Source organism: Maylandia zebra, linkage group LG23, assembly GCF_041146795.1.
Source record: "Maylandia zebra isolate NMK-2024a linkage group LG23, Mzebra_GT3a, whole genome shotgun sequence".
Taxonomy (NCBI): domain Eukaryota; kingdom Metazoa; phylum Chordata; class Actinopteri; order Cichliformes; family Cichlidae; genus Maylandia; species Maylandia zebra.
Window position 1 is genome coordinate 21,597,153 of NC_135188.1, and position 26,701 is coordinate 21,623,853.

The 26,701-nt window shown below is 41.2% G+C and overlaps 1 protein-coding gene across 9 annotated transcripts in view; it reads right to left on the reverse strand.

Moving 5' to 3' along the window:
- The window catches only part of agap1 (ArfGAP with GTPase domain, ankyrin repeat and PH domain 1), a 187,092-nt gene that overhangs the window by 66,632 nt on the left and 93,759 nt on the right, over positions 1-26,701 (reverse strand). For all 9 annotated transcript variants that reach the window (XM_076880498.1, XM_076880500.1, XM_076880499.1 and 6 more), the window contains 6 exons: positions 26,094-26,179; positions 25,790-25,931; positions 22,120-22,254; positions 10,428-10,555; positions 9,149-9,304; positions 7,522-7,614 (listed from right to left, as the gene is read on the reverse strand). In XM_076880498.1, coding sequence (XP_076736613.1) covers positions 7,522-7,614; positions 9,149-9,304; positions 10,428-10,555; positions 22,120-22,254; positions 25,790-25,931; positions 26,094-26,179 — 740 coding nt within the window. The remainder of the gene's footprint in view (positions 1-7,521; positions 7,615-9,148; positions 9,305-10,427; positions 10,556-22,119; positions 22,255-25,789; positions 25,932-26,093; positions 26,180-26,701) is intronic.

Here is a 26,701-nt window from a genome sequence, read left to right on the forward strand (position 1 = left end):
TCAGCAGTCTCAATTCATTAGTGGATAAAAAACCTCGCCCCTCGCTCGGCTCGACGCTCGGTGAGAGACAGGATGTGAAGGAAACATGACTCCTCTTCCTCTGCGAGAACCCTTCAGGTCACCGCCGGGCACTTTTGTCCAGCTTTTCATCAAATAAGTGTAACAACACACCCAAACACACACACTTTCTCATACGGTGTGAAACAACAAAGCGACCACAGGGACACTTCCAGCGAGCTCAGAGCAACACCTCCGTGCCAAACAAAAACTCGGGATTGCTCCATGGAGACTGCCACGCAGCGGCGTAATGAGCACAGTCTAAAAATGCTCTTTGATTGACGCCTGTGTTCCTTGTTTTAATTATTTCTCAAACTAAAAAGGGAGAGACATCCCTCCAACACATCTTCCACCCACCGCCACCACCCCCCAAAAAATCTCATTTCCAGGGGTTAGTGTGCATGACAAAAATGTCATCATGGCCAAAATGGCTCCGAGCGGTGACAACCTTTCCCAGGGAAATGATATTTTTCCAATCCGGCGGAAGGCGGATCATGTCACCCTCGTTAAAGCCTTGATAGCAGGTCTTTAATATTCACCGTCTTAATTAGGGCTGCAGTTAATTTCATTAAATTCTTTGGCTGCTAAATGAAGCAGATTATGAGACATCTTTTATTGCGAAGCGTGAAATTACAGCCTGCCCGCTGCCAATGGCGGGGCGAAACTAATGAATTACAGGGTAAATAACACCCGAATTAACCATCCAATTTAACTCCTTACAAAGCGCCCAGCGCCGAGGGGGGACGAGTAGACTTGTCAAAACCACCCAGCCCCGTGCTCGTCTGCAACCCCGCGAGAGGCAATTACAAGCACGACACTAATCAGCTCCTCGCAGGAAGAAGGCGACAGCATCCAAAAGCCTTGAGACTTCAGACTCCAAGTGGAGCTCAGGAGGAGATGCAAAATGTTCATTTACAGGAGGAGGTCGTCTCGGTGGAGGTCAGGGAATCTATTAACAGTTCTTCTACAAAGCATCAGCGCTAAAGTAGGGATGTCGGACAGGTCAGAGATCTGTTTGGAGGTTGTAACATTTCTAGCTGCATACTTGGAGCTTAGTTTGAAGTCCTGGTTGGAGAGTTCTGAGGTCTAATATGAGTTTTACACATCTGTTTCCTCTAGGTGGGAAAACAAACAAGCCAGATATCTTAGGAAGTCTGGAAGACTCATCTGCAGATGTGCAAAAAGGTAATCTCAATCAGATAGATGAGGCAACCAACATGACAACAGAGTTACGATTAAAACTACAAAATGCAGCACAAAGGTCAAATACTGATAGACAGACTGCTGGGGAGAGGGATTTCTGTTTACAGGAAGCACATCAAGTAAATGGCAGTGAATCCGCATATTCAACTGACCGGAAGGTAGCTGGCATAAACATAAATGAACGCACAAAGAAAAATGCTATCTGTTGCTTCTAATTTTCTCTCTGAGAGATCATTTTAGATGTTAATACAGTCCACATCACAAATCTTTGTAGCTAGCAATGCAATGCAGAAAAAGAAGAAGCCCTGGGAGTTACAGTTAGTGAACATGTGGTCCTAACAGGCCGCTTTAGAGCCACTAGCAAAAGAACCATGCAAATTAACACATAGTAATTTGGGAATTCAGCTGAACAAATAATTACTTATTTATCAATTTATTATTTTTTTCAATATCTGTTCAGGCATTTTCCTTATTTTTTTTAATTTCACTTCATTTTACTTTCAGTTTGCTTTTTCTTTGCATGCCCTTATTGTTCCTTAATAACTAGATAAATGACAAAGTAAATAAATAAAGGAATATAAATAAATGTAAAGGCAAATTAAATTAGGATAATCAATTTATCAACTTTTAATTTACATTAATTATTTTGATGCATTTAATAGAGTGATTTTTTATTATTATTTATTATTGATTTTGGCACCTGCAGTCCTCCATACTTTCCTACCTGAAGTTTACATGAGTTTTTAAGCAAGGTAATTATCATACTGATGACAGAGGCCTGTGAAACTCATGAATAAAGTAAGATAAAAAGGATCCAGAGAAATATTCAAAAATCAATTAGATAAAGTTTTAAGAATTTTAAGTTTCTGTTTTGATTTTGGCAGTGTTTGTCCTCCCTATTTCTCAGGTGAGTTCAGTGAACCTTCCCAAAGTAAATAAAGGTTTACAGAAAAAAAGAGGGGAAAAAAAACCCCCAACAACGAGCACCTCTCCAGTGTGTCCGGTCCCAGAGGCTCGGCTGCTGTGTCGAAGGAAATTAATTTGTTAGATTGTTGGTTTTCAAAGCACCTCGGTCAGCCGCTTGACAGAGACATGAGCGAGCCTCTCCCTCTCTCTCCGGTAATTATCGGCTAATTAGTGGCGTGGAGCAGATGTCGGAGGAACCCTGCGCCGTCAACAGCCTCTGTAAACAAAGCTGGACGCATCCGCTCACTTCAAAAAAGAAGAAGAAGAAGAAGAAAAACAAAAAAACGACCAATCGGGTGTTGGTACAGCCAGCATTTCCTCTGTGGCTTCGAGTCGCAGTGCAGCATCTTCGCAGGAGGTTTCAGCTTCAACACCACATGTGTTTCCTGCTTTGGTTCATCGTGCAGGTGGCAGACGTGAATGTAATCCCTCAGAGAGTTCATTAGCATAAACATGTTCATTATTAAATCAAATATTCATTACACAATGGTGAGCGGATGGATTGGAAAATTTCCAGGTTATAATACCACATTTGAACGCACCACTCTGGAGCTTCACTTGCATTTGCAAACATATTTAAGTGGTTTACTCCTCGGTGGTTTAAAGAAGTAAAGAAGTAGGAACAGTTTATATGTCCTCTTGTTCCGGCTTTAGACAGCAGCTCAATAACCCTTCTTGTCCTCACAAACAGCACCGCATGATAAAAGTGATGTCACTTCCGCTGGCACAAGCCGTACTTTCGTGTCATTACAGCCCGTCATGTAGCTCTCAGTTGTTGTAACCTCACACGCTTTACTGTTGCTGCCAAAGAGGTGTACGGAGATCATAAATAAATAAATAAATTGACTGATTAAGAAATAAAATAAAAGCAAAGCTGAAGTGATGCTGTCACCATCTTCCAATGTGGAAACAACAACATTATATTGTATAACAGGGACATAACACTTATGTGGCTTTGTATCACATTTAGACAGAGATCATGTTAGCAAGCAAGCTACGCTTAAGAAGCTAGCAGCTACAGTACACTTAAACATAGCAGGAAATTTGACTATCCAAGAAAAAACATGTTCAAAATGGGCAATATATTTGATTCATGGAGGGTTTGTTTAGTTTCAGGGATCAATTGCAACCCTGAGTTGTTTTTGTTTACGCTAATGCTAGCATGTCTGTTAAATGAAGCATTTTTAAGCTACGTCACATAACAACACCTCTGAGAGTATAAAACAGAAACCTAAACCTAAAGACCTCTGGTTGTATAGAAGAAAACAGCCCTCGTCTGCCTTGATCTCTGTCCTTTCCTGATCAGTTAAGGGGCTCAGTTTTTATTTTTAAGTTTTACTGAATAAAACATGATGTTCATTAATATGTTTTAGTCTAAGTGTCAGAAAGGAGGATAAACTTCTAGAAAGGAAACCGAAGGTCTTAGAATTACTGTGTCCTGATTAACTGACTAATCACTGGATCAATCAGAAAAAAATGGGCCGGTTTTCTTTGTCTCATGAAACCAAACCAAGTGTCTTTACTTTTACTGACAGTCTTTGTGTCATTTTTTTACACTGAAAACCAGACAAGAAAAAGAAAAACTAGAGACAAACCTTCGCTGCTGTGAATGCTACTCATGACCAGCGTGTTTACGTGTTTGTGTGAATTTGTTTTGGCTAATAGTGTCAGAGTCGAGATCCGCCCTGTTCTCATTACAGCCACAGTGACCTGGCCTCTGTCTCTGTGTGTGCGTGTATGTGTGTTGTCTTAATGAGCTCTGGACTCTCTTAACGAAGGCGTTCCCCTTTAAGAAGTGAACCGCCGTCACCTCGAGTTGTCGAGTGTCACGCTGAGAGTCGCTCTAATGAGATCAGGGCGGGCAACAAGTGGCTCAGGCACACACACATTCAGGTACAACACATACACAGGTGACACTAATAAACTGGAAAGAAGAAGAAGGTGACTGGTGACAGTGAGAAGACAGCTACTACTCCAGAAATTAATTCTACAGAAACTCTATAGAAGAAGACATTAAAGTCCCCCCCTCTTTCTGTTTGATTGACAGGGCAACAAACATAATAGAGGTTTATTCATTGAAACATTTATTATGAAGCTTCGATTTCAGATTTTCATTGTTTAGTGAGGACCTTGATGCTGCTTTTTAAGGCCAGCTGCCTTCTACCTCGACAGTACAATGTTAATCAGAGGCCAGTTTAGTGGTCATGAGATCAAGATGGGTTTTGCAGAAAGATTTCAGACTGAAAATGTCCCTGACAAATTTAATTTAAAGTAGGAAAAGTTATCACAGCCAGTGAAAGAGATGTTGTATAATTTTTACCAGCAATTTGAATGGTGTGAACTGCTTCTTTCTTAAAGATGAAGCTTAAACCTCCAAAAAAAAAAAAGAAAAAAAAAGAAAAAAGAAATTAAGCACCAGAAATTGCCCTTTCCTTAATGTCCACTAGGGGTTGGCTCCAAAACTGAGGCAATCACCATGTTCAAATATCTAACTCGACAGCACAAATAAACATTACAGCTTGTTACAAAAAATGTCTTGTATTCTATTCATAATGGCTGCAAAGGGGGTTAATTTTACTGTGTTTGGATTGTTGTGTGTAGTTTTGTAATAAATAGAATTACATCATCAGCATATAGTAATAGCTTATGCTCAGTCTGTACCTTTCAGGAGATTTTTAATGCAGTTATTCGTAGCATTTTAGTAAACAAGTTAATTACTAACAACTCACTAACTATCATCTGTTCCTGTGTCTATATAGTTTATGAATAGAGCTCGCTAATCAGGCATCAACATGGTCATAGTCATAATTGAGGTTTTATAAAGCAATGGGTGAATCCACACCTCTGGGTTATTAAGATAAAAGCTACTGTTTTGTTTTTTTTTAATTTAGAAATGTTTTTATTTTTTTTGTCATGAAAATTTGTAGAGTCAGCAAGGCGCCTTCTATGGGTAAAGATGCCAAATTTGAATAGTGGCTTCTACTAGTTACACACAATTTGCCAATTTTTGCACATTTCAGGTCAATAGATGGTAGTTTAATTTAATTTTGTTTTATTTTTAATTTCAGTGCAGTTTAATTTAATGTAGCCTGTTTATTTTCTCTTTTTATGAGCTTTTTTTAATACTGAACATTTCAAGGTGCAAGCAAATAAAATAAGTTTAGTAAAACACCTGGATGAGAAAATAATGGGTTCGTGCTTCGAGACTAAAAGGTGAGGGAGAGAGTCTCATTAAAAACAAGTGTGAGTACGATGCTAATGACACACACACACACACACACACACACAGATGCAGACACACATACAGAGAGTAAAATGGAGTGCAAATGGAGCGATAATGGGGAAAAGGTAGTTGAACCTTGAATGTGAAAAGCAGCCTCTTTCCTAACACACACACTGTGCATTTAAAACACACGCGGTGTAATGAGGCAGCAGGTCAGCGGTGTGTTGAGCCAGTGTCGACACTGAGGAGCAGGCAGGAGACGAGGCGAGAGCGGCCACAGGGAACCATCAAATCAATTAACGTCCACTTCCAAAAAATACAACAGGAGGAAGCTCTGCGCTCAGCCTCGCAGCGCCTCCTCCTCCTCTTCTCACTCTGCTCTGGAGGAGGCGGAGTCTGCGTCCAGCTTTATTAGCATGAATTTGGATAACGAACAGTGGTCCTCTGACTGTGAGGTTAGGATGTGAGGCGAACAGAAACATTTTTCACCTGATGAAATCTGTAGTTTCATGTGTTCACTACATGTTAATATTTCTGGATCGACATCAAGCATCCAGAAGAAATGAAATAATCTCAAAAAATCTCAATATTCAGATTTTAAATTTCTCTAATGCTTCGAGAGTTATTTTAGTTATTATTATTATTTATTTAAAATAAAAGGGTGCTGGCGACACCTTTTTATTTTTTTATTTCACCAAAAATTATACATTTATACATTTTCTCGCTGACACTTCAATTTTAATTTGAGTAAATTATCTTTTTTTCATGTTTTTGTTCCATAAATTTTTTTAATTTTGAACTGAATTGGAATTAAGTCAAGAGAATATAATTGTTTCCTAAATTTTTAAGATGCTTAAAAAAAGTTGACATAGTGAGAAAATCTAATTTGTTGTTAATCTTTGAGTTTTTGTTTTTTTAATTGAGTTTTTCCCTCACAGTATATAGCCACTATTATGTTTTAAACCAGTTATATGATCCTCTGATAGCACACACATAGTTAGTACTGTTATGATCTCAGATAATTACTGTAGAATAACGTCTTAGTGAGGATACTGGAAACACAACAGCTGATTGACATTAAAATACTGAAAAACCAGAGATAAGTAAAATAAATTTAATTTGGAATGAAGTAACCAGTGATTTAGCAGAAGTCATAATTCCCACATGACCTGAACACAGCATAGACTAAAGCAGCAGAATAATCTGTGTGAACGTAATGAGGTGCTCGTTTAAAAATGAAACCTGGCACGTTTCAGCTGAGCTCCATTTTCAGATGATTAACAACATAATGTAACGTCTTTCTGGCGCTCAAACAGCCCGCTGAGATCCACCGCTGCATTACCACCACAGAAGAAGAAAAAGAATAAGACGACGAAAATGCAATTGAAGCCACTGGGAGCTGAAGAGGGATTTTCACACGTTCTGCTGCAATTACTGTCGACGCCGCTGTGCGATCACAGCGGGCTCGTTTCTTAAACGCCGACCCCGAACACAAACAGCAGCCCCTCTCTCGCTCTCTCCTGTCGAGGCGGCGCCTAATCAGAGATGCGATTTGTTCATTAGGAGAGTACAAACGAGGCCGCGGCAGCGACTCGAGAGGCCACGATTAGAGCTCGCTAATTGCCTGATTTGCTCGTCAGGAGACCCCCTCCTCACTCTCTGCTGCTCCACACAAGGGGAGCTTGTTTGCAACAAATTAAGAGCCACTTCAGGTGCTCTCCTCGCTGTCGCAGCAGGGACGTTTCGCAGTGGAGACGGTCGCCTCTTTCCTCTCCTTCTTTCATTCCTTTAAAACGGCGCGATCAAGCAGCTCAGGAAGGAGAAGAAGTCCAGAGAAAAGGAAGCGGCTTTGAAGGGAGAAGAGAAGCGGGAGATGAATGGATGAACAGAGGGAGGGGAGGAAGAAACAGGAGTGACGGCGAATCCGTCCCTCTCCTTCTCCTAATGATCTGGTTGGAGGACCCAGGAGAGCCCCTCACTCTAATTGATGTCAAGTGTGTGATTTCACTGTTAATCAAGGCCGAAGCTTCAAACACACAGAGTGAGCGAGCAGAGTAGACAGGAAGTCTCACCTGTTTGATGGGGATGGCTCGCCCGCTGCCGATGCTGTCGGCTCGAGCCTCCAGGCCCTTCTTGTCCTTGTCCGCCTCGTTCGCCTTTCTCGACTGTGGAGAAGACCAGATAAGAAGAGTTAGTATCAACACATCAGGCAAAAACCACAACATATCAGTTTAGTAAAAGTCAACAGCTACTGCAGACATGTCTGATATGTAGAGTGATTAAATCATCTTTAGTCAAGAAAACTCTAAAAAATCCTGGAAGAGTTCAAAGAGAAGGGACTAACTGATGATTCAGTTACTAAAAATATACTGATTCCAGTTGACTGATTATTCATTTAACATGTCATCAAACAACAAAGGCCAACTTGGGCTTAGACATAAAAGTACCAAAAGCTGCTACTCGATGTCCACTAGAAGCTGGCTCAAAAAGCCAGTCAGTCCCCATAGACTCACATATTAAAATGCCCAACTTTACACCCAAAATATATGATGGCTGTAAAAGCCAGCTACAGAAACTGTTTTGATCTCAAAAAATATATTTCCCCCATCATACAGGATAGGGGGTGAATTTCTTTACAACTTACCTGTTTAAATTGTATTAAGTTGAATTAAAGTGTTTTTTATTAGGTGCAGCTGTAGCTGCAAAGCTTTACCTCAGATAGCTGGAGTCCCTGAAACTGGACTGTGTTTGAACTGATTGAAATTTTATAATAAACAGCATCACATCATCAGCATACAGTGACAGTTTACTTTCAGTCTGTGACTTTGCTCTTTCAGTTCGTGCTCAGTAAAATGTGGAAGATATTCACACCAGCTATTTTCCAACAGCTGATGAATCTCATGTGCTCAAACTGGAAGCTCTGAAAGATTTTACAGTAGGAAAGAAAAAAAGAATGAAAGAGCGACTTTTTTACACGACTTTAGGGAGTTTTAAAACATGTAAACATGATCATTTATAAGGTCAAGAGGACGTAAAGTTCTTTCTCAATACCACAGACAAAGAAAAAGAAAAGCCATTTGTGCATCAAGCCATCAAGTCACCACGCAAAGCAGTTTGGTTAATCTACAGGTGCTTCCAAGCCTCACGGGTTTATCATGAAAATGTAACAATCAAATGCTTGGGAGGAACAAGAGAGTAGACACACGCACACGTTTCACATTTGATGTCAGAGAAAATAATACTCTTTTGTGACTTTTATACTTTATAGCAGAAGTCATAAAACAACTTTGGATGCAGTCTATGATAATCTTATGCTATATAAAACTAAAACAATTTAGCTTTAACAAAAGACTATGACTAAAACTAACACTAAATTAGCTGTTACAGTTAACATTGCAAAACTGAAACGGGCAGCAAACTGCAATCGTGCTTTATTAAAACTATTTCTGGGACTCCCATATAGCGAAAAATCAGGTATTTCAAAACTGTTCTTGGATTTAAAATCAGGCGTAATAATGAGAACATTGAGTGGGAACGTTTGAACCTGGACAGATTCCTAATATTTAGTCTCTTTTTATAAATTTACACGCAAAAGCTTTGTGATAGATTAGAAATGATGTCCATAACTACAAAACCGGAAGTCTGGTGCAATATTTTTTTCCGTGGCTTCTGTGGGCTGCGTGTTTGATGGCGACTCACGGTGAAGAGGTTGGAGCGGCGTTTAGACTGCTTGCGGACGGGTGTTGGCGTGTTGGTGGTCTGCGGGACGTCGATACGGAGCTCCTTCTGGCTGGTGCTCGGTGTTGACGGCACAGATGACGAGTAGTCGCTCAAACTGCCGCCACCATTACTCGTCTGAAAGGACGGAGGAGCAGAAAAGCAGGAAAAGATCAAAGGAGAGAGAAGGAAGCAGAGTCATATTGTTTTAGGGTGAAATCTGAGAGTGTTTTGAAAATGGGGGGTCATGGCTAAGGTGCAGTTTCCTGGAGTACTTGACAGTAATCAGACAGAGCTGAGAGAGCACAGAGGGCCGTCTGTAAGGACAGCGGAGAGATAAACGCCACTCTCTTGGGGGACGCGGGAGCTGAGCGATGGCTTTTTAATGAGAAATCGATGCAGGACTGAAGGATGAGGATCGAAGTGTTTAACGGCCTGAAGCTCGAGCTGCACACAGTGTGGTTCAGGCAGATGTTGGAGCAGTTTGTTTGTTGTTCATGTTCTCCAGGAATGTGTTTGATTTTTGATATAGGCGTCTTTGCTAAAAGCTATGAACACTGAGTGCAAATGTCTCTTTATTTCAGAAAAATCTGATTGGTTTAATTGATCATTTAGACTAAAGGTCCACTGAGGATTTTTTTTCCAGAGCTTTCAGCTTCATCTCACCATGCTTCAGCAGAGATAGGCTGTGATTTACTGCCAAGACCAAGATTTTATTGCCCTTAGTATCTAGTTAAATCAATTCATTCACAACAACAGTCTCCTCAAGCCAGAGGAAACCCCAACAGTAAGATGGCCCACTTTCAGCAAAAACTTAGTGACGGTGGAAAGGAAAAACTCCATTTTAACAAGAAGAAACCTCCAGCAGAACCAGGCTCGGGTATCTGTTGCGACAGGTTGGGGATGAGAAGAGGGCTCTAACTAAAAAGCCCGTTTAGCAGCTGTTCATATCGTCACATGACCTTCATCAGCTCAGACACAGTTCACCAGGTCAGCTAACTCATTCAAACTCTATGGGCTGGTATGGTAACACCTAATGTTACAAATTAACCATCACAAGAAGGATTCATCAGCTCCATTATACTAACTTCTGTATAATGTAATTAGTGCAATGGCACAAAGTGAAGGTGTTCAACTACAATCAAAGAGGCTAGCTGACAACATGTGACATGGTGCCTCTTTAGCTGACTGATGAACCAGCAGTGCTATGTAATGACTGTAAACCAATGTAATGCAAATGTGACTCTGTGTGACCTCTGACCTGGCTGATGTGGACGGCTGACACTTGTGTGGCGCAGACAGACGAGTGACTCGGGGAGTTGGGGAGTGACTTGCAAGGCCCGATGGACAACTGCTGTTTCTTCCTGGTGGCCACGATCTTCTGGGCAACTGCAACACACAAAACACACACAAATCAGACCAAAGTACACCGAAACACTCAGTGAGGTCCAACAACCAGTGAGGTGACTACAAAAAGAAAATATCAGTGCTCAAAGAGGAACATGGTGTCCCCCTTTTAGGTTTTAAAAATCAGCACCACCTACTGCCTGCTGTCATCATCACATCCTCAGGGTGAAGTGTGTTCATGTCTGGCATCATGTAAAAAAGAAAAAAGCGTCTGTGTCTGGTTTTATTGAGCTGTAACCAGCCCCTCTCTCAGTTTGGTGGTTTTATTAAAGTGTATATAAAGCTCAGAGGAGCCGTTTTACAGTCTAAAAGCAGCTAAGGGTTTAACCCAGGAGCCACAAACAAGGCAGTGAAAGTCACCATTTACATTTTCACTTTAATTTAGAAGAAAAAAAAAAAAGGGGGGGGGGGGGGGGGGGGGGAAATCACCTTTTGTCCATTAAAACCCAGAATACGTCTGAAACAAACGTGTCTGTTTGAATTCCTAATTCTTCTGTCATTGTTTTAAATTAGGCATCTTCCACATTATAACCACATGGAGTCTCTTAACATCATTTCTACTGATGTTTTTATGATCCTCAGTACAACTCAAGTCAGGTTGAGGCAGGGAAGATCCAAGCATTCTCTCCTCTGATTGGCTGCTCATAATGGCTGGGGGAGGAGGGTTCTTCATTGACTGACGAGGACCTTTTAGGATATTAATGGGAGAATAATGACTGCTCGGCACTGTTGAGAGTGGTGGAGGGCTTCAATGTCAGATTTATGATTTAAAATCATACAGTGGTCAGACTAAACCGCACTCTTTCACTTATAATGTTGAACGTCTTCACCAACATCAGCTGGTGTCCTGAGCACCACCCTGAGGGGACAAAGTACTGCTACATTATGACAAAAGTTTACCTCTCTTCAATCCAATGAAGTGTTTTTAGCTCAAGAATCAGCAGAAGTTTGATTTACACCACTAAAAGTAAGTTTTTGGAAGGCTAGCAATTTTCAATTTAAACGGTTGTTTTATTTGTTGCAATCTGGTGGTTTTATAGAAGGTGATATAAGTTCAAACACCTACTGAAAGGGGCTAACTGGTGGCAGGCAAAGTATAGCTTATATATAGTCCTAGAGACCGGTAGCTGCTTCCATGTGAACAACTAGTTGCTAAGTTGGCAATTGATTGTTGGCTGTTGCCGGGTGAAATCAGTTTCAAAGAGAGTGCTGCACAAAAAACCTGATTGTGATTGGTTTGGTCACCCGTAGATGCAATTGCAATGCCAGCAACCTCTAGCAACTACTTGCCAACCTGTTGGGGACTGCACAATTTTTTCTAGCCGCCCATGGTCGCCATGGAGCTATTAACTGGTCTCTAGGCTTGTGTGTCTGAGGCTGTATGTGGCTACAGCTGGTTTAGCCCTCAGCAGTATATTTCTCACGTTCTCTTCCTGTTTTTCTAATATGCAGGCTGACAGTAGCAATCTAATGTTGACATATATAATTAGCTCCCAAAATCAATGAAAACGTTAAACATTAAGTTGGAATAAACATAGGATAGCGTAGTACTTATATTATTATATTTCAAAATTTCAGAGATTTCCCCCTAAATATCGTCTATTTGTATCACGTCTTTTTGTTTTTCTAGTATTAATTAAATCTTTCGAAATTTCTTCTGTTTTCTGACAACAGTCCTTTACAACTCCTGGAGGAAAACCTGGTCCTTTCAAACTGAAAACAACAGTAAAGGTCTTTGGTTGAATGGTGTTCACACAGCGCGCTCAGTCAGTCAGTCTCACCAGCCTCCGTAAATAATTACACTAAAATCTGGTCCCAGTAGGTCAGCACCAAAGCTCGGAGCGATCAAACTGTTGTGTCTGTCTGATGATATGCTGGTGGAGCCGAGTGTTGGACAGGAGACAGGAGAGAGTTAAGACTTTAGTGACTCCATTATCTCTGTTCCAATAAACACTGGCCTGTTTCATGCTCTCGCAGATGAAGCCATTGTTTTAATTGGGCTCGTTAAAGGCCCCGGCTTCGTTAATGAGGACCCAGTCGTAAACATTTACCTCCAGGTGACACGGGGCCGAGCCAAGGGCAGCAAAGAGAGAGAAGAAACTCGGAGGTGTTTAAAAGAAGCCTCTGCGGCACGATGGAGCCATTCAGAACAAAAACAGACGATGAAAGGGAGCGAGTCTGATCAAAAATCGCTGCTTTTAGCTCCACGGGATCAACGTTAATGCTGAGACGGTGATTAGCTTGTTTGATGAAGCTTGGACACATTTGGTCTGACACTGATTGCGGGATTTTTCTACTGAATTCGCACCAACAGTTTCTCCTTGATAAGAACACTTTTGTAATTGTCCTCTGCAAAATTTAACAAACTTTCACCACCAGGGGGCACCCATTTACCAGTGTGTGTATCTTGCATAATAAAGGTTACATATCGTATCAGTTGTTATCTTGTGGTGCAGACTGGAATTACAACAAAGTACAGTCTACATCACATCTGTCATACTCAACGCCTGGGGGCCAAATCCAGCCATGTGGCAGATTTAATCCAGCCTAATGATCAATTTAGGTTTTAAAAAATTGCAGAGTTGCCATTTTTATATTTTATGTCGATTCATGTCATACTAGAGGCCTCATCTGTATGTTGCATGTAGACTACAAAAGGTCAAGATCCTTTTATCTTTACTATTGTATTGAAAATACCCACAGTAATCTGATTTTCATTTTCATGCCTTTAAGAAAAAGAAAATTAAAGATTGATTATGTTGGCAGTAGATTATTGTTTGATTAAATTGTTTAATGGATAAACGACTGTTCGTTTACTGAGGCCCTTTTGGGATATGCAACATCATCCAGGACAGTGGGGATGGACTTGTAGACTCCTGGATGGATGGACGGATCTCCTGCCTTTCTTTTTTTTTTTAATAATAATGGATACTTTATTGATCCCCATGGGGAAATTACTTGTTTTTCTCTGCATTTGACCCATTCACTCAGTGAAGCAGTGGGCAGCCCACTAAGCAGGCGCCCGGGGAGCAGTGTGTAGGGACGGTACCTTGCTCAGGGGTACCTCAGGGTAGCCGTTAAGTGGATTCGAACCGCCGACCTTCCGATCATGGGGCGACCACTTTACCTACTGAGCTATCCCTGCCCCTGCCTTTCAAGTGTGTCCCTTTGTAAAAATGAGCTTGACAGCCCTGGTCTAGCTCAGCTTCACTTTATCTGATTTTGATCAGTTTCTGGAACGTGTGAAATGATTTTGAAGTTCTCAAATCATCTCATATCACCAGAGATTTTCACTGTTGTCTTTATGTGAATGACTCTTCTTCTTCTTCTTCTTCTTCACCAACACATTTTTGTTTTCTTCTGGTTTCGTATCAGCTGCACAATGAAAACAACATCAACGTGCTAACTAACACTGCAAAATCAGTGGACGAATACTAGCTCTGTTCTCCAGTGGAGTTTGTGCTGACATAAAGGAAGGATAAACACTTTTTTAGCATCCGTTCTAACAAATTTAAACATTTGCACTTCCTTGCTACATAATATTTATAATGGCAAAACACTCATTAGTAATTCCTACTACTTATTTCAGTTATTATTGGTATACAGGGACACGTTCCTGGATGTGGTTTCACTTTTGATAGGCTCATGGCGGCTAAAGATCGTCCAATATTCATGTTCATCTAATTAATAAATCCATCCCAACAGATTTTTTTTTTTTTGACAAGGGTAAAGTAAATAGATCATTCAAGTGTTGGATCATTTAACATCTTTAAATTTCTTGTTTTGTTTGAGCAACAGTCCAAAAACGAAACATCTCCAGCTTTTACTAACACCATTTTTTGGAGTTTTCGCTGGTAACGATGTACTGATAGTGACCAGTGGTCAGTTAATGTAGCTCCAGTTAGACTTTTGGCCCTGATCAGAACAAAGTTTGAATCCCAGAGTGAGAAAGTCACAGAGGACTGAGCCTCTCACATGCATGTCAGCGTGTCCGTCCTGCACCTGGCAGGCTGTATATTACTTTAAGTGTTAAGAACAGTTATGATAAGGCTGCGCTAAATATTTAAACTGCACGGTTAATGCAATTTAACTTTATCCATCAATCTCAGTTCTGCTCTGAGAAGCTGCCATTTCTTCTAATGGAAACGTCTCCCCTTTGATCAGATTTATGACGGGGCTGCACCGCCAGCTCACACATAAAGATGAAGGGGAGGGGGGCGGAGCTGACTGCAGCGTTTCACTCTTTACATGTTAAAGTCAAACACCGCAGCTGCTGCAGGTGTGCTATCTGAACGTGTGGTGCTTCAAGGTCACATTAAAAAAAGAAAAAAGAAAATGCTGAGCCAAATGTCACGAAACTTGTTGGAACGGTGGATCATGGTTGGAGGAAAAAGCCAGGAAATTCTAGTATGAATCCAGATCAGTTTTCCTAAAGTATCAAAACAGGAAATTGACTTTGGTTTGATGTTTGTCAAATGACAAAATTATCTGTTCATGTTTATGTGTTTGTTAGAAGTAAAGCTTTATTCAGGAGTACTTTAACTATTTAAGAACAGCCAAAGGAAGAAACCATTAATGTTCAAATCCAGATGACTTGAGCTCGGGTGGGAGACTTTTTTAATGCCGTTTTTGCAAAGGTTTAAATCCATTTGTTTCAAAGGCACCGTGGACACGCGTGTAAATGTAATTTTTGGTTTACTCTCTACTTTTATAAACCCTGAATTTTCAAATCTGATGTGCAGCACGTCTGCTGTTGTTTGGATGACAGGAGCTGCATAAAGGTCCAGTGTAAGATAAGCTACTCTAGTATAACCCAAAAATAAAAACTGTGCAGTCGGCTATTTGCAGATTAGTGTGTTTGTGGTGTCAGTGTGTGAATATTTACACACTGGATGTGATTTTTATATCGCAGGAATGTTTCTGAGTGACTGTTTGACAGAGCGTGTGTGGTCATTAAAGCTCGTTAGTGAGCGCTAACGAAGCATCCTCAGTCTGCACTCTGACATGGACCAAAAAGAAGAAGAAGGAGAAGAGGAGGAGGACCCGCGCGTGTGTGTGTGTGTGTGTGTGTGTTGGGGTTCACGTCGGTGTAATTAGGCTAATTAAATTAGTGCGCTGATGGACGAGGGAGTGCAGGGCTGTCACCCTTGTGCTCCTCCCCCCTCGATCCCTCACACAGAGGTCACCCCCCCTTGCCCCGCCCCTCTCTGACTGGACCAGGCTTCACTTCCCATTACAGCAAATTACATGTTAAACATGTTAAACACACACACATGCATATACACACACACTGAAGCCCAGCAGAAAACAAAGACGACTACAGATCACAGCACAGTTGATTCAACATCATTTCAACTCAGATTTGCGCTAAAATTTAACAGTTTTAATTAAAAAAATGCTAAAAATTTTAACCAATTTTATTTTTTTATTAACAGCATCATTTACAAAATCTTATTATATTTAGGAATAGTTTCATCATGCTAGAAAAAACTTGGAGTTTAAAATGGTTTCTTATATGATTAATGTCCAAATGGTTTTGTGTAATTTTTAGAGCTAAAATGCAGAAGCATAAACAGGTTCCAGCAAAGGTGTGAATGTAATTCTGCATTTTATGAAAGTTAAGTAATTCTGGTTAAAAGACGACATGCAGTTTAAACACAAAGGTTTTTAATCTTTTGGCAGGTTTTTCTAGTACTGACTGGTCCAATGTTTCAATATAACCAAACTCAGGAGGTGAAACATCTGAACTAGAGAAGCTGAAATGTCAAAAACTGACAGGTTCTCTCTCAGATGTGAATACTGTTTGGTTTTTAATGAGGGTAAATCAATTTTAGTAGAACAAAATAACCTCTTTAAACATACAAACATAGGTTTGCAGCATTTATGAGAAACATTTTAGCTACTTCCTGACATTACTTAGACACTTTGGTCCAATTTTTTAATAAAACCACATCAGGGAACCTAAATGTTTAACTTGAATGTGAAACTTTTGCTACAAAATTGTTAGAATTGATTTTTTTAAATAAAAATATAAAAGCTGTCAAACTGTTAAAAGTAACTTTTTTCAGCTAAAATGCCCAAAATGAACCAGCTACAGTTCACATGTGATTATTATTGGATCTGTTGGATCATTAACTAATTAGATTCTTACAAGTATCCATATATAATCATACACGATGATATTCTTATGTGTTAAAATTTCAGGTTCATCAAAGCTTCGGTGGGTTGAAATAAAGTAAAATGATGGTTTAACGGCATAAAATACAGAATGAAACCTTCCTCCTCCTCTTCCTCACCCCTCCCTAGCTCAAAAAACGTCATTACAACAAGCGGGCCAATTATGTTTAATGCTAAGTGTTGTGGTCATTCATGCAACTTCCTCATCTCGGTGCCGCCGCTGCGACTCATCAAAGCCTCTATTACATTTAACACACACACACACACACACACACACACACACACACACACACACACACACACACACACACAAATCAAGTCAAATCAGTGCCAATCAGCATTTCTGCACTGCAAGCTTCTGCCTGTCGCCATGACGCCCCAGCTGACTACTAGGCCGAATATGAGCATTGGGTAATTAAAGCCCCGCCCCCATCTCGACCACTGGGCCAACCGGCCGCGATTGATGGCGTCTGAAAGCGCAGCGAAGGTCACTAAAGCACAATCGATACGCTCAGAAACATCAGCTCCATCATAAAGTGTGACCTCCCCCTCCATCGACATGCGTGCAAAATGTCATTTAAATCAGAGAACAAGAAGAAAGTTTGCAGAATCGATCAATAAATAAATGCATCGATCAGCCTCCAATAACAGCTATTACACTGCTGTTTTAAATCAATCAATCAATAACAGATATTTCACAAAAGTAAGAATACGGTGAAGAAAAGTGTATGTAGAGCACAAACATCTCCCACCAAAGTCCATTCAAAACCTTCAGCATTTAAGAAAATCTGCTACGTAGGGTTTTTTTATTTAAGGTTTTTAATATAATATATAATGTAAAGTATTTTTCCTGTGTGATTGATTTTTAAATAATGTGTAAATAATTTTGAAGTATTATTTTTGTATAAATGAAACTTCCTGGTGATAAGATGACGTCTCAACTGGTTTAAGTTAACAACTACATTAAAACAAAGCAACAAATAAAATAAAACAAATAAACAAATAAAATAAAAAACTATACAAATTTAATGCAAGTAGGTTTCAGACATTATTTGTTCACCAACTTCCTGTTTGTGTGCAGGCTTTTATTTTGTAAACAGGTGAACCAACAGGTGATACTGGGAATCAGCTCGACGGCAGCACGATTGTAGCTCACACAATAAGATAAACATTTACATACACACCATAACGTATAGACAGGGGTGTGTCCAAAGACAAGCCAAAAGGTGCCCCTACCCCATATAAACCCATGATAACAACAACGATAATAATAATAATAATAATAATAATAATAATAATAATAGTAATGTTAGAAATAATAGTAATGATAAAGTCCCCATTGCTGTTTCACGCTCGTGTGTCTTCTTCTCTGTCTCTAAATGGTAAATTATACTTATGTTGTGCTTTTCTACTCCTACTACAAGCGTCATTCACACACACACACAAACACACACACATTTATATGAGCGCCTTTTTCTTCCCATAAACACGTTTAACATAACATCCACACATTGACACACATCGGGGCTACTCAGGGTTCAGCATCTTGCTCAACAGCCAGGAATCAAACCACCAACCTTCTTAGCTGACAACCCCACTTGAGCCATCTGTCACACATCTGACCGACACACTGCAGTTAAAGCGGACTCAAATTTAAACCCACAAACACACACACACAGTAAAAATATAAATACCCACTAACACAAACACACGCACGTACTCAGAGCTGCAGGCTGCTGCATCGTTCTGCTGGGTGATTAGAAAACTGATTAATTTGGGATAATGACGAGAAGAATACAAGGAGACAGTGTCTCACACACGCACACACACACAGACACACACACACACACACAGAGTGGAATAATTAAGAGGATAATAAGGCAGCGTTTAGTGTGGAAAGCTTCCTCCTGGGCCGACCGCACACACACACACACACACACACACACACACACACACACACACACACACACACACACACACTGCAGCTCTTCTTCTCTTACAATTAAAAGTCTGCAGTGTTTCGCTCCTCTGAGGATTCGACTGTTTCCTGTGCTCGACACAGCGAGCCTCTGCTGCTGCTGCTGCACTGCCCCCTGCAGGACACACTCAGCAATGACTGCCCACAGATGATGGATGAAGACTTGTGTCTGTTCCTTCTCTGGACATGCTGTCTCATCACACACAGACACACACACACGCTGCACTTTACAGGGACTTCATCTGCCACAGAAAGTAGTCCCCATAGATGAACTGCACTGAGCGTTAAACTATTTCAACCTGATTTGAAGAAGAAGCCGATGATACTTTCTTATATCCTTTACAACATTTTTGTCTGTTTTGAGTTTATTTATTAAAAATAAATGCAAAAGCATGAAATTAAGAGATGTAATAAATACTCTTAGTTCCCCTGAAATGAGGCGACGCTGCCTCTTTTTCAGCTTAACTTCTGTTTCCGTACAGAAAAGTTCATATATGAGCCAAAGATCTGCGGGAGATATGAAACAAGCAGGTTAAGAGGTGATCATGTCACCTGATGTGATGACTACAAGCTAAAAATTACATATGAAATGCCCTTAAATCAGGGGTGGGAAACTCCAGGCCTCGAGGGCCGGTGTCCCTACAGGTTTTAGATGTATCCTTGAACCAACACAGCTGATTTAAATGGCTAAATGAGCTCCTGCAGTTCTCCAGAGGCCTGGTAACGAACTAATCATGTGATTCAGGTGTGTTGACCCAAGGTGAGATCTAAAACCTGCAGGACACTGGCCCTTGGGGCCTGGAATTGCCCACCCCTGCCTTAAATCATTAGCAGGGCTTTTATTGTTAAAATCTGCATCCAGGATCAAAACAAAGCAATCAAACGCCTTATTTCGTCACATTCATTCCACCTCAAACCATCGTCAGGTTAGCTCTGGATTCAGCCTCATATCACAGCATGGTTGGTCACCTGTGGGCGGGTCAACACTGAAGAGAACGTCTCTGAAATCCAGAATCAGGAGTTTGAAAATGAAGTGTTTAACATCTGGGCTCCATCTCAGTACATGAAGTTTTCTGCACTAACATGCAGTCTATCTACCTCACCTTGACATATTTTTATTTCTGTGACTTTGATTGCTAAATGTCTGCTTCAGGCTTTGGTTAAGCTGTGAATCATTAAACAATCGTAAAGCGGACGACAGATTTCCCAGCTCTTCGTCGTCATCAGTCAGAGAGCAAACCTGTAACCCTGTAAACCGAGCCTGAGCGGCAGAATCTGATCAGACCCACTCAAAGTGAAACTCAGGTGGACGCGAAAGAAGCCAGAGGCCGTCAGAGTCGCTGCTAATTAACCGCTGAGTCCGTGTCATCCATTTCTCTCTCTAATTACAGCCGTTAACCCCGCGCCTGCCGACCGGTCGCCCGCCCGCCGCTTCATTAACGTCTCTGCTGCCTCTCTTCTTATTAATGTGCTCTCAGAGTGTGAAAAATGAGCCGCAGGGTTTACCATTTGCAATAAGAGAGAGAGAAAAAAAACTTTTCTCCTGAAACCTTTCTGCCGCTTTTTTGTTTGCTCCTGTTGATGATTCAGCTTCACAGATTTGTGTCTTTCTGTCCTAAAACTGTTGCATTCAGAGCGATCAAACATTTGAAAATGCTCCTGTTGAATGTCTGAAAGAGGTTCAGCACTGCAGTCACACAGCACAAAGCAGGATGGGTAAAAGAGTAGCAGCTAAAGGCCTTCATCACTCATTGGTGATGTCAGAAAGCCAAACAAACGATCATCTGGGTGATTCAGTCCAATCAACCAAAGACTTCTCAGTCTTAGGCAGGCCTAAGATTTCTGTTTGGTAAAGGTCCACTCTACTACTGCTGCTGCTGGGACGTAACACAAGCAGTGGTGAAACATAACTGGGTACGCATACTCATGTTGTAGGGCCAAGTTCACAGTTTGGTAAATCTTTGTTGGTGCAGCAGAAATAAATTATGACGTCTTTAGACACTTTCACACATGAACTGGTGGTTTCCAGAAATCCTGTCTCGATGCATCCTCACACTGGAAATAGAAATGAACGTGTTACATGTGGAGAGCGTGCAGGAGGCAGGACAAAAAGCTGAAACCACAGGTGCAGGTGGTTTTTCAAAAACAGCCCTCTTGGCTCCTGCCTGGAACGTCCATTATCAAATGATGTAAGACAACTTCACAAACCCAGAACTGAAACTCAGTAATGAGATGATCATAAGTCTGGACCTCCATAGCGAGGAAGTCTCGTGCCAAGTGGCTTGAGGTGAATTCATGAACCCAGACGTGAAGCACGGCAGAGGTGACCTCTGCCGTGCTTCACGTCTGGGTTCATAAGGCTTCAGTCCAAGGAAGTCCCAAACCATATCAAACATCCAGCAAAAATCAACTCGGGAAGAATTCATGGACACAAAAATTAAATGTGGATGAAGGAGCATCACAAATTTGGGCTTTCAGATCCAATGAATCACCAAGAAATTGCCTCAGACAAAATCACAAATACAAAGAAAATCACGGTCAGGACTCGCATCACAGTTTGGGCCCAGAAAGTCTAATACTCAACCAAACATGTAGCACCAAACGACTTAAGATGGTGGAGGTGGCATCCTAAGTTTGGGCCTTCAGACGCAATGAACCTATGAACCAATACGTGAAGAATGGCCGAGGCAACACTGTAAACTGGGGGCTTCAAACCAAGGAAGACGCCAAACATCAGGGGATATACTTCACAAACCTAAAGCTCAGTTACATTGAGGTTTGAGGCTTCTAATTGGGACTTAACTAAAGATACGTCACTTTTTATGGCTTCTTCCCAGTAACTACACCACAGAATGACTTTGAACAGGGGAAATCCACCCTCAGAAATCACAGGTTGCTCTTGTTCAGTAAAGGTTGTTAAACTGTTTGTCAGTTACGTACCTAAACACACTGTGTCTTTGTGTCACTGTGACTTAGACACAGATCAGATCACATATTTATTCACTCATTTAATGCAGATGTGCATGCAGTGTCTGGGTCAGTCAGGACCTTGACGGCTCCGGACACTCTCCTGCTCCTCCTCTTTGTCCTTCCTCCCGCTGTAATGTCTGATTCTTTTATTAATCCCGTTGGGGAATTGTCTCTTTTTGTAGCCCCCCACCTTCCTCCCCCCGCTATGATAAAACTTAATTGCTGTTCGGTTTGAGCTAAATAGCTGAGCGGGTCCATTTAAGTCTTAATTGATGTGTGATTAAGAGCGTTCGAATGGCTCCGGCCGGGACGTTGGAGGAGGAGGAGGGAGTGTGCCGGGGAGGAATGTCACCTTCCCAGAGGACTGGACTCTGGTTTCCCGGTCGTGTTGGACACTTTTCCCTGACAGATGGCTGCTTACCATCCTGGAAGACTCGCTCCACGTTGAGGCCGTAGGTGGCGCAGGTTTCATAGTAGGTGCATCGTTTGAGGTCGTTGGAGAGCTTCCTGGCCCGGGTATCGTCGATCACCCTCGGATTGGTCGAGCTGATGGCGTCTGAGAGGGAAATGACAAAGAAAGAGCTTGAGTCTAACTTTAAATCCACATTTTACAGTAAAAGAAAGAAACTCAAAGGCACCAATCTATTTTTATTCAGGCGTTTACCCTAATGTAGGTATATAAGGTGTCATAAATATAATAAAAGCCGTAAGACTGACTCAGTCATGTATTTTATTAGATTTCTGGCCTGTAGAATCAGAAGGAACGCCTCCACATCAGCGCTGTGGCTCATGAAGGTGAAAAGAAACAAGAGCCCAGACTTTAACTAGGAAAACTTCAGCAGTACTCTGGCGCCATCTGCTGGTTATGAGAGTAATAAGCACGTTTGGATTAAGCTACTTCCAAGTGCAACAAAATAGGTAGTAACAACAGCTCTAGAGAGGACCGGCTCATGCAAAAATCTGCCAAATAACATCTATTAGTAATATTTGTAATTATTTATACGAGAGTATTTCACTTTAAGGAATGAACGCCTCCATGAACAACACTAGAATTACTTTAAAATGACTCAGATGTCACTGGAGGTGACATGAAGAACCTGTCCTGTGTTTAAAGACGTTTCCTCCTGTTTTAATGTTTGAGGGACCACATGTGTCAAAGTAATTGCTCCTGTTATCACTGTACCTGCCTCTGTTTTATTTAACCTATCTGCTAAAGAATGTAGAACCAACTCTTAGATGTGCTGGCTGTTAAACTCAACATGGGTTCATGTTGGTTTTTTCAGGTGAACACCAGGAAAAAAGGATGACAGAGGCAGGCAGATGTTATACAGGTAACTTTAACTGCGGCTGGAAATGAATATCAGAATGTGGAAGCGGCGTCCTGAGATGATTTCAGTGATTACACAAACACTGGGTCTTTATTGTTGCTCGTTTGTGGAGAATATTTGTGCTCTCTGGTGTTTCTCTCCGCCTGCAGCTTACAGGGACAAACTCAGTGAGACTGTAAATACATTCATACATACAAGATTTCAGCTCAGTAACAGCACAGCAGGACTCTGCTTCAAGAGTCAAGAGTCGTCAACACAGCTAGGCTTTCATTGTTTTTTGGCTGACTCAACAAAACCTAAAACCCCAGCAGGAGATAACAGGTATCATGCTGGTGGTTTTCATCTTTCTTTGCTACCTGCTTCAGGCTCTCTTCCTCAGAAAATCATCCCTATGAGTGCCCCTACACCAATCAGACATGTTAAAACTAGAGATGGACCGATCCGATATTACGTATCGTATCGGTCTGATACTGACCTAAATTACTGGATCAGATATCGGAGAGAAATAAAAAATGTAATCCGATCCAAAGTATCACAAAATCACCTCACAAAACATGCTACTTGGCATAACCCAGCTCAGCGCATCGGAGCAGTATGTGTCACGTGATAGAGCGGCTGTTGTCTGCGAGACCTGTTGGTGGTCTGTTGGAGCATTTGGAGCCTCGCTACATGCTTCCTAACCGCGGCATTTCATCTCGGCGAAAACTATCCCAGAGAAGTAAAACAAGTGGGAAGCGATTTGTCTCGTACTTCAGTTAGAATTAAAAAGTAGACACAAAGCTGGAGTTATTCTGTCTTTGCTGCGCAGTTGCATCCACTTCTCTCATTCACTCCCCCTCCCTCTCCTGTTATTACTTCAAACATGAAACTGATCAGTGATCAGCTGATCAGCTTTTCTGTCGCAAGTCCCGTCTTTCTTGTTTGTTTATCGCCCACTTTGCGCTAGAAAGAGGAGACCAGCGGATAAACAACAGCAGCACGTTTAAGCTTGATGAGCTGTTGTTAGAATGTATTTAATGCTACTTTCTAGTATCAGCTGATGTTTGCTGGAGCCACAGCTGTAAAAGCTGCTGGTCATGATATGTGTTTGTATATGTGGTGAGAGGGAAACATGAAGATGAAACCAGGAGATGTCCTTACTGAATCATCAGAGCTGAACAGGTGATGGAGAAACAGGTTTACCTTTTAGGTGACATGAATGAGTTGAAGGGAAGTTATGAACTGTTTCTGAGAGACAAATAACACCAGGATCCTTTTTTAGGTAGCTGACGGCTGGTAACTGTGCAGGGGCGGCTCTAGCAAAGTTTTGCCAGGGGCCAGGTAGGACATTAACAGGGAAAGGGGGGCACAAAGAAATATTTTTCTTTGTTATGTCATTTAAAAACTTTGAATAAATAATTATCTGAATCTTACAACAAAAGTGGTCACCTGATTAAATGTATAGAAATCCATTATTGCATATAGTAACTAATAAGTCTAATACACACCCTAGTAAGCTATAGTACTTTTTCCTTTGGGAAGACACCATCTGTGTAGTCTGTAATTCTGTTGAAGAAAGATGTTGAATCTATTTAATTATTGTAGAAAAATAATTGATTTCTGTGCATTTGTTTTACACATGCATTAAATTAAAGGTGATTATTAAGGGCGGACGTTGGTTCCCTAATATTTTTGCTGGGAGTTGGCAACCCTATTAGCTAGGTAGGTAAGTACTCTATAAAAAGCCAGAATAGGGAGGATGGTGTAGGTTTAAATTTATTAGATTGATCAGTGTTGCTGAACTATAAAATGTTTTGGGTGCAGTGTATTTTTTGCATACAGGTATAACAGAATAGCTTCAGTCTCTTGTTTTTTAAAACTTGAGTATAAACTTATACAAAATGCAGCAAGATATTTATTTAAAAAAAACAGTTTTATTCATTACAAAATGCGCTATATCGGATTCATAACGGTATCGGCAGATATCCAAATTTATGATATCGGAATCGGTATCGTGCCATCTCTAGTTAAAACACATTCTTCCAGCAGAGAACTTATCAAGTTTATTAAAATCATGCTGTAAATAAAAATGTGCTGCTTCCAGATTATTTTAAACCCAAACATAAAATCACCAGGTCAGGAGCAGCATCAGTTACCATGGTGAGCTTTGACTCAACTGTTTATTAATCAGATCATTACTTTATTGGATTAACTGATCCATTAAGAGTAAAACAAATGAAAATGCTGCCTTAAAATGTCCAAACAGAGGAATAACTTTCAGTTCAGACTGATAATAAAGACAAAACTGTAACGACAAAGAATTATTCATGTCCTTTGATGCGCGGATTGGCCAGCGTTCAGCCTAAACACTCTACAAATCTACTGATGTTTTCCTGCTGTGTCTTCTCAGTTTTATGGTTCCTATATCTGGATCTATGTAGAATAACGGCAGTTTGCAGGGCAGACATTTTTTCTAATACTTTTATGAGTGCATAAAATACAAATAAAGAAAAGGAGGAATAAACTTAAAATTAACAGCAGCCACAAAATGCTAATCAGAGGCAATGAAGTCAAGTTTACAGCTGCAATTAGGATTGTGCACCACTAGGTGGTAGCAAAGCTCTAGAAAAGCAGACTGTTCAGAGAGAAAGAGAGAGCTTCCTGCTAGGGACTAAAAATAAACCCCTTCAAGTAGAGTTTTAAACAATACAAAGATTTGGTGTCTATACAGAGGCTAGTGTGTGTGTGTGTGTGTGTGTGTGTGTGTGTGTGTGTGTGTAGTACCTTGTGTGCCGACAAGCACCAGCGGCAGGTCAGCGGTGTTCCTGTAGTTGGCGAGGCGGCTGAAGTAGTGATAAACAGTCTGAAAGCTGATCTCGTCCTCCAGACTGAAGACAAAGATGACTGCGTCCACCCATAACGCAAACTGCACACACACACACATACACACACAAACAAGGTTGTAAATCCAAACTTTATTTAAAGCATAAAATCATTGTTTCTCACAAATATCAGCCTAACAAAAATGCCGGGCTCTCTGGGCTCACAGTGTTCTCACAGTCCAGTCAGAAGGAGGTGCAGTACCCACCTGTGCTTCCGGGGGGCCTCCTTCATCTCTGATGAGCAGCAGGTGACTCTGACCGTCCACTACAATCTCCTTCTTAAAGCGCCCGCCTGCAGAAAAGACACACAGGTTACTAACAGCGATGCCAGCGGTGGGAGGAGGTCTGATCTACAGGGAGGTGGAGCCGATCATCGATTGATCCGGCTGATCGAGTGTGAGATGATGAACGCTACACAGGAGGGAGGTGATTGGACAGGAAAGTAAACTAATACATATGGGGGGATGACGGAGATAACCAGCAGCTGAGAGCGAAAAACACTAAGGGTTAAAAAAAAAAAAAAAAAAAAAAACACAAAACGGGGTAAGCCATCTTTTATGTACAGTCTGTGGCTGTGACCACATTTAAGCAATACGGAAGCCTCTCAGTGCCTTACACTGCTCTAAAAACCAGCTTCAAACAGGGTCAAAAATCCAGGGGGGCAGAAGGAGGAGCTTCCTGCTCCCACCTGATGTTCTGCTGTAACAGGTGCCTGCAGATGACTGAGGACCTGGAACATCTCATCAGGAGCACTGATGATCCGACAGCTTCTGCCTCTTTCTACCGTGAACTCGTGCATTTTGTTGTGCTCTGA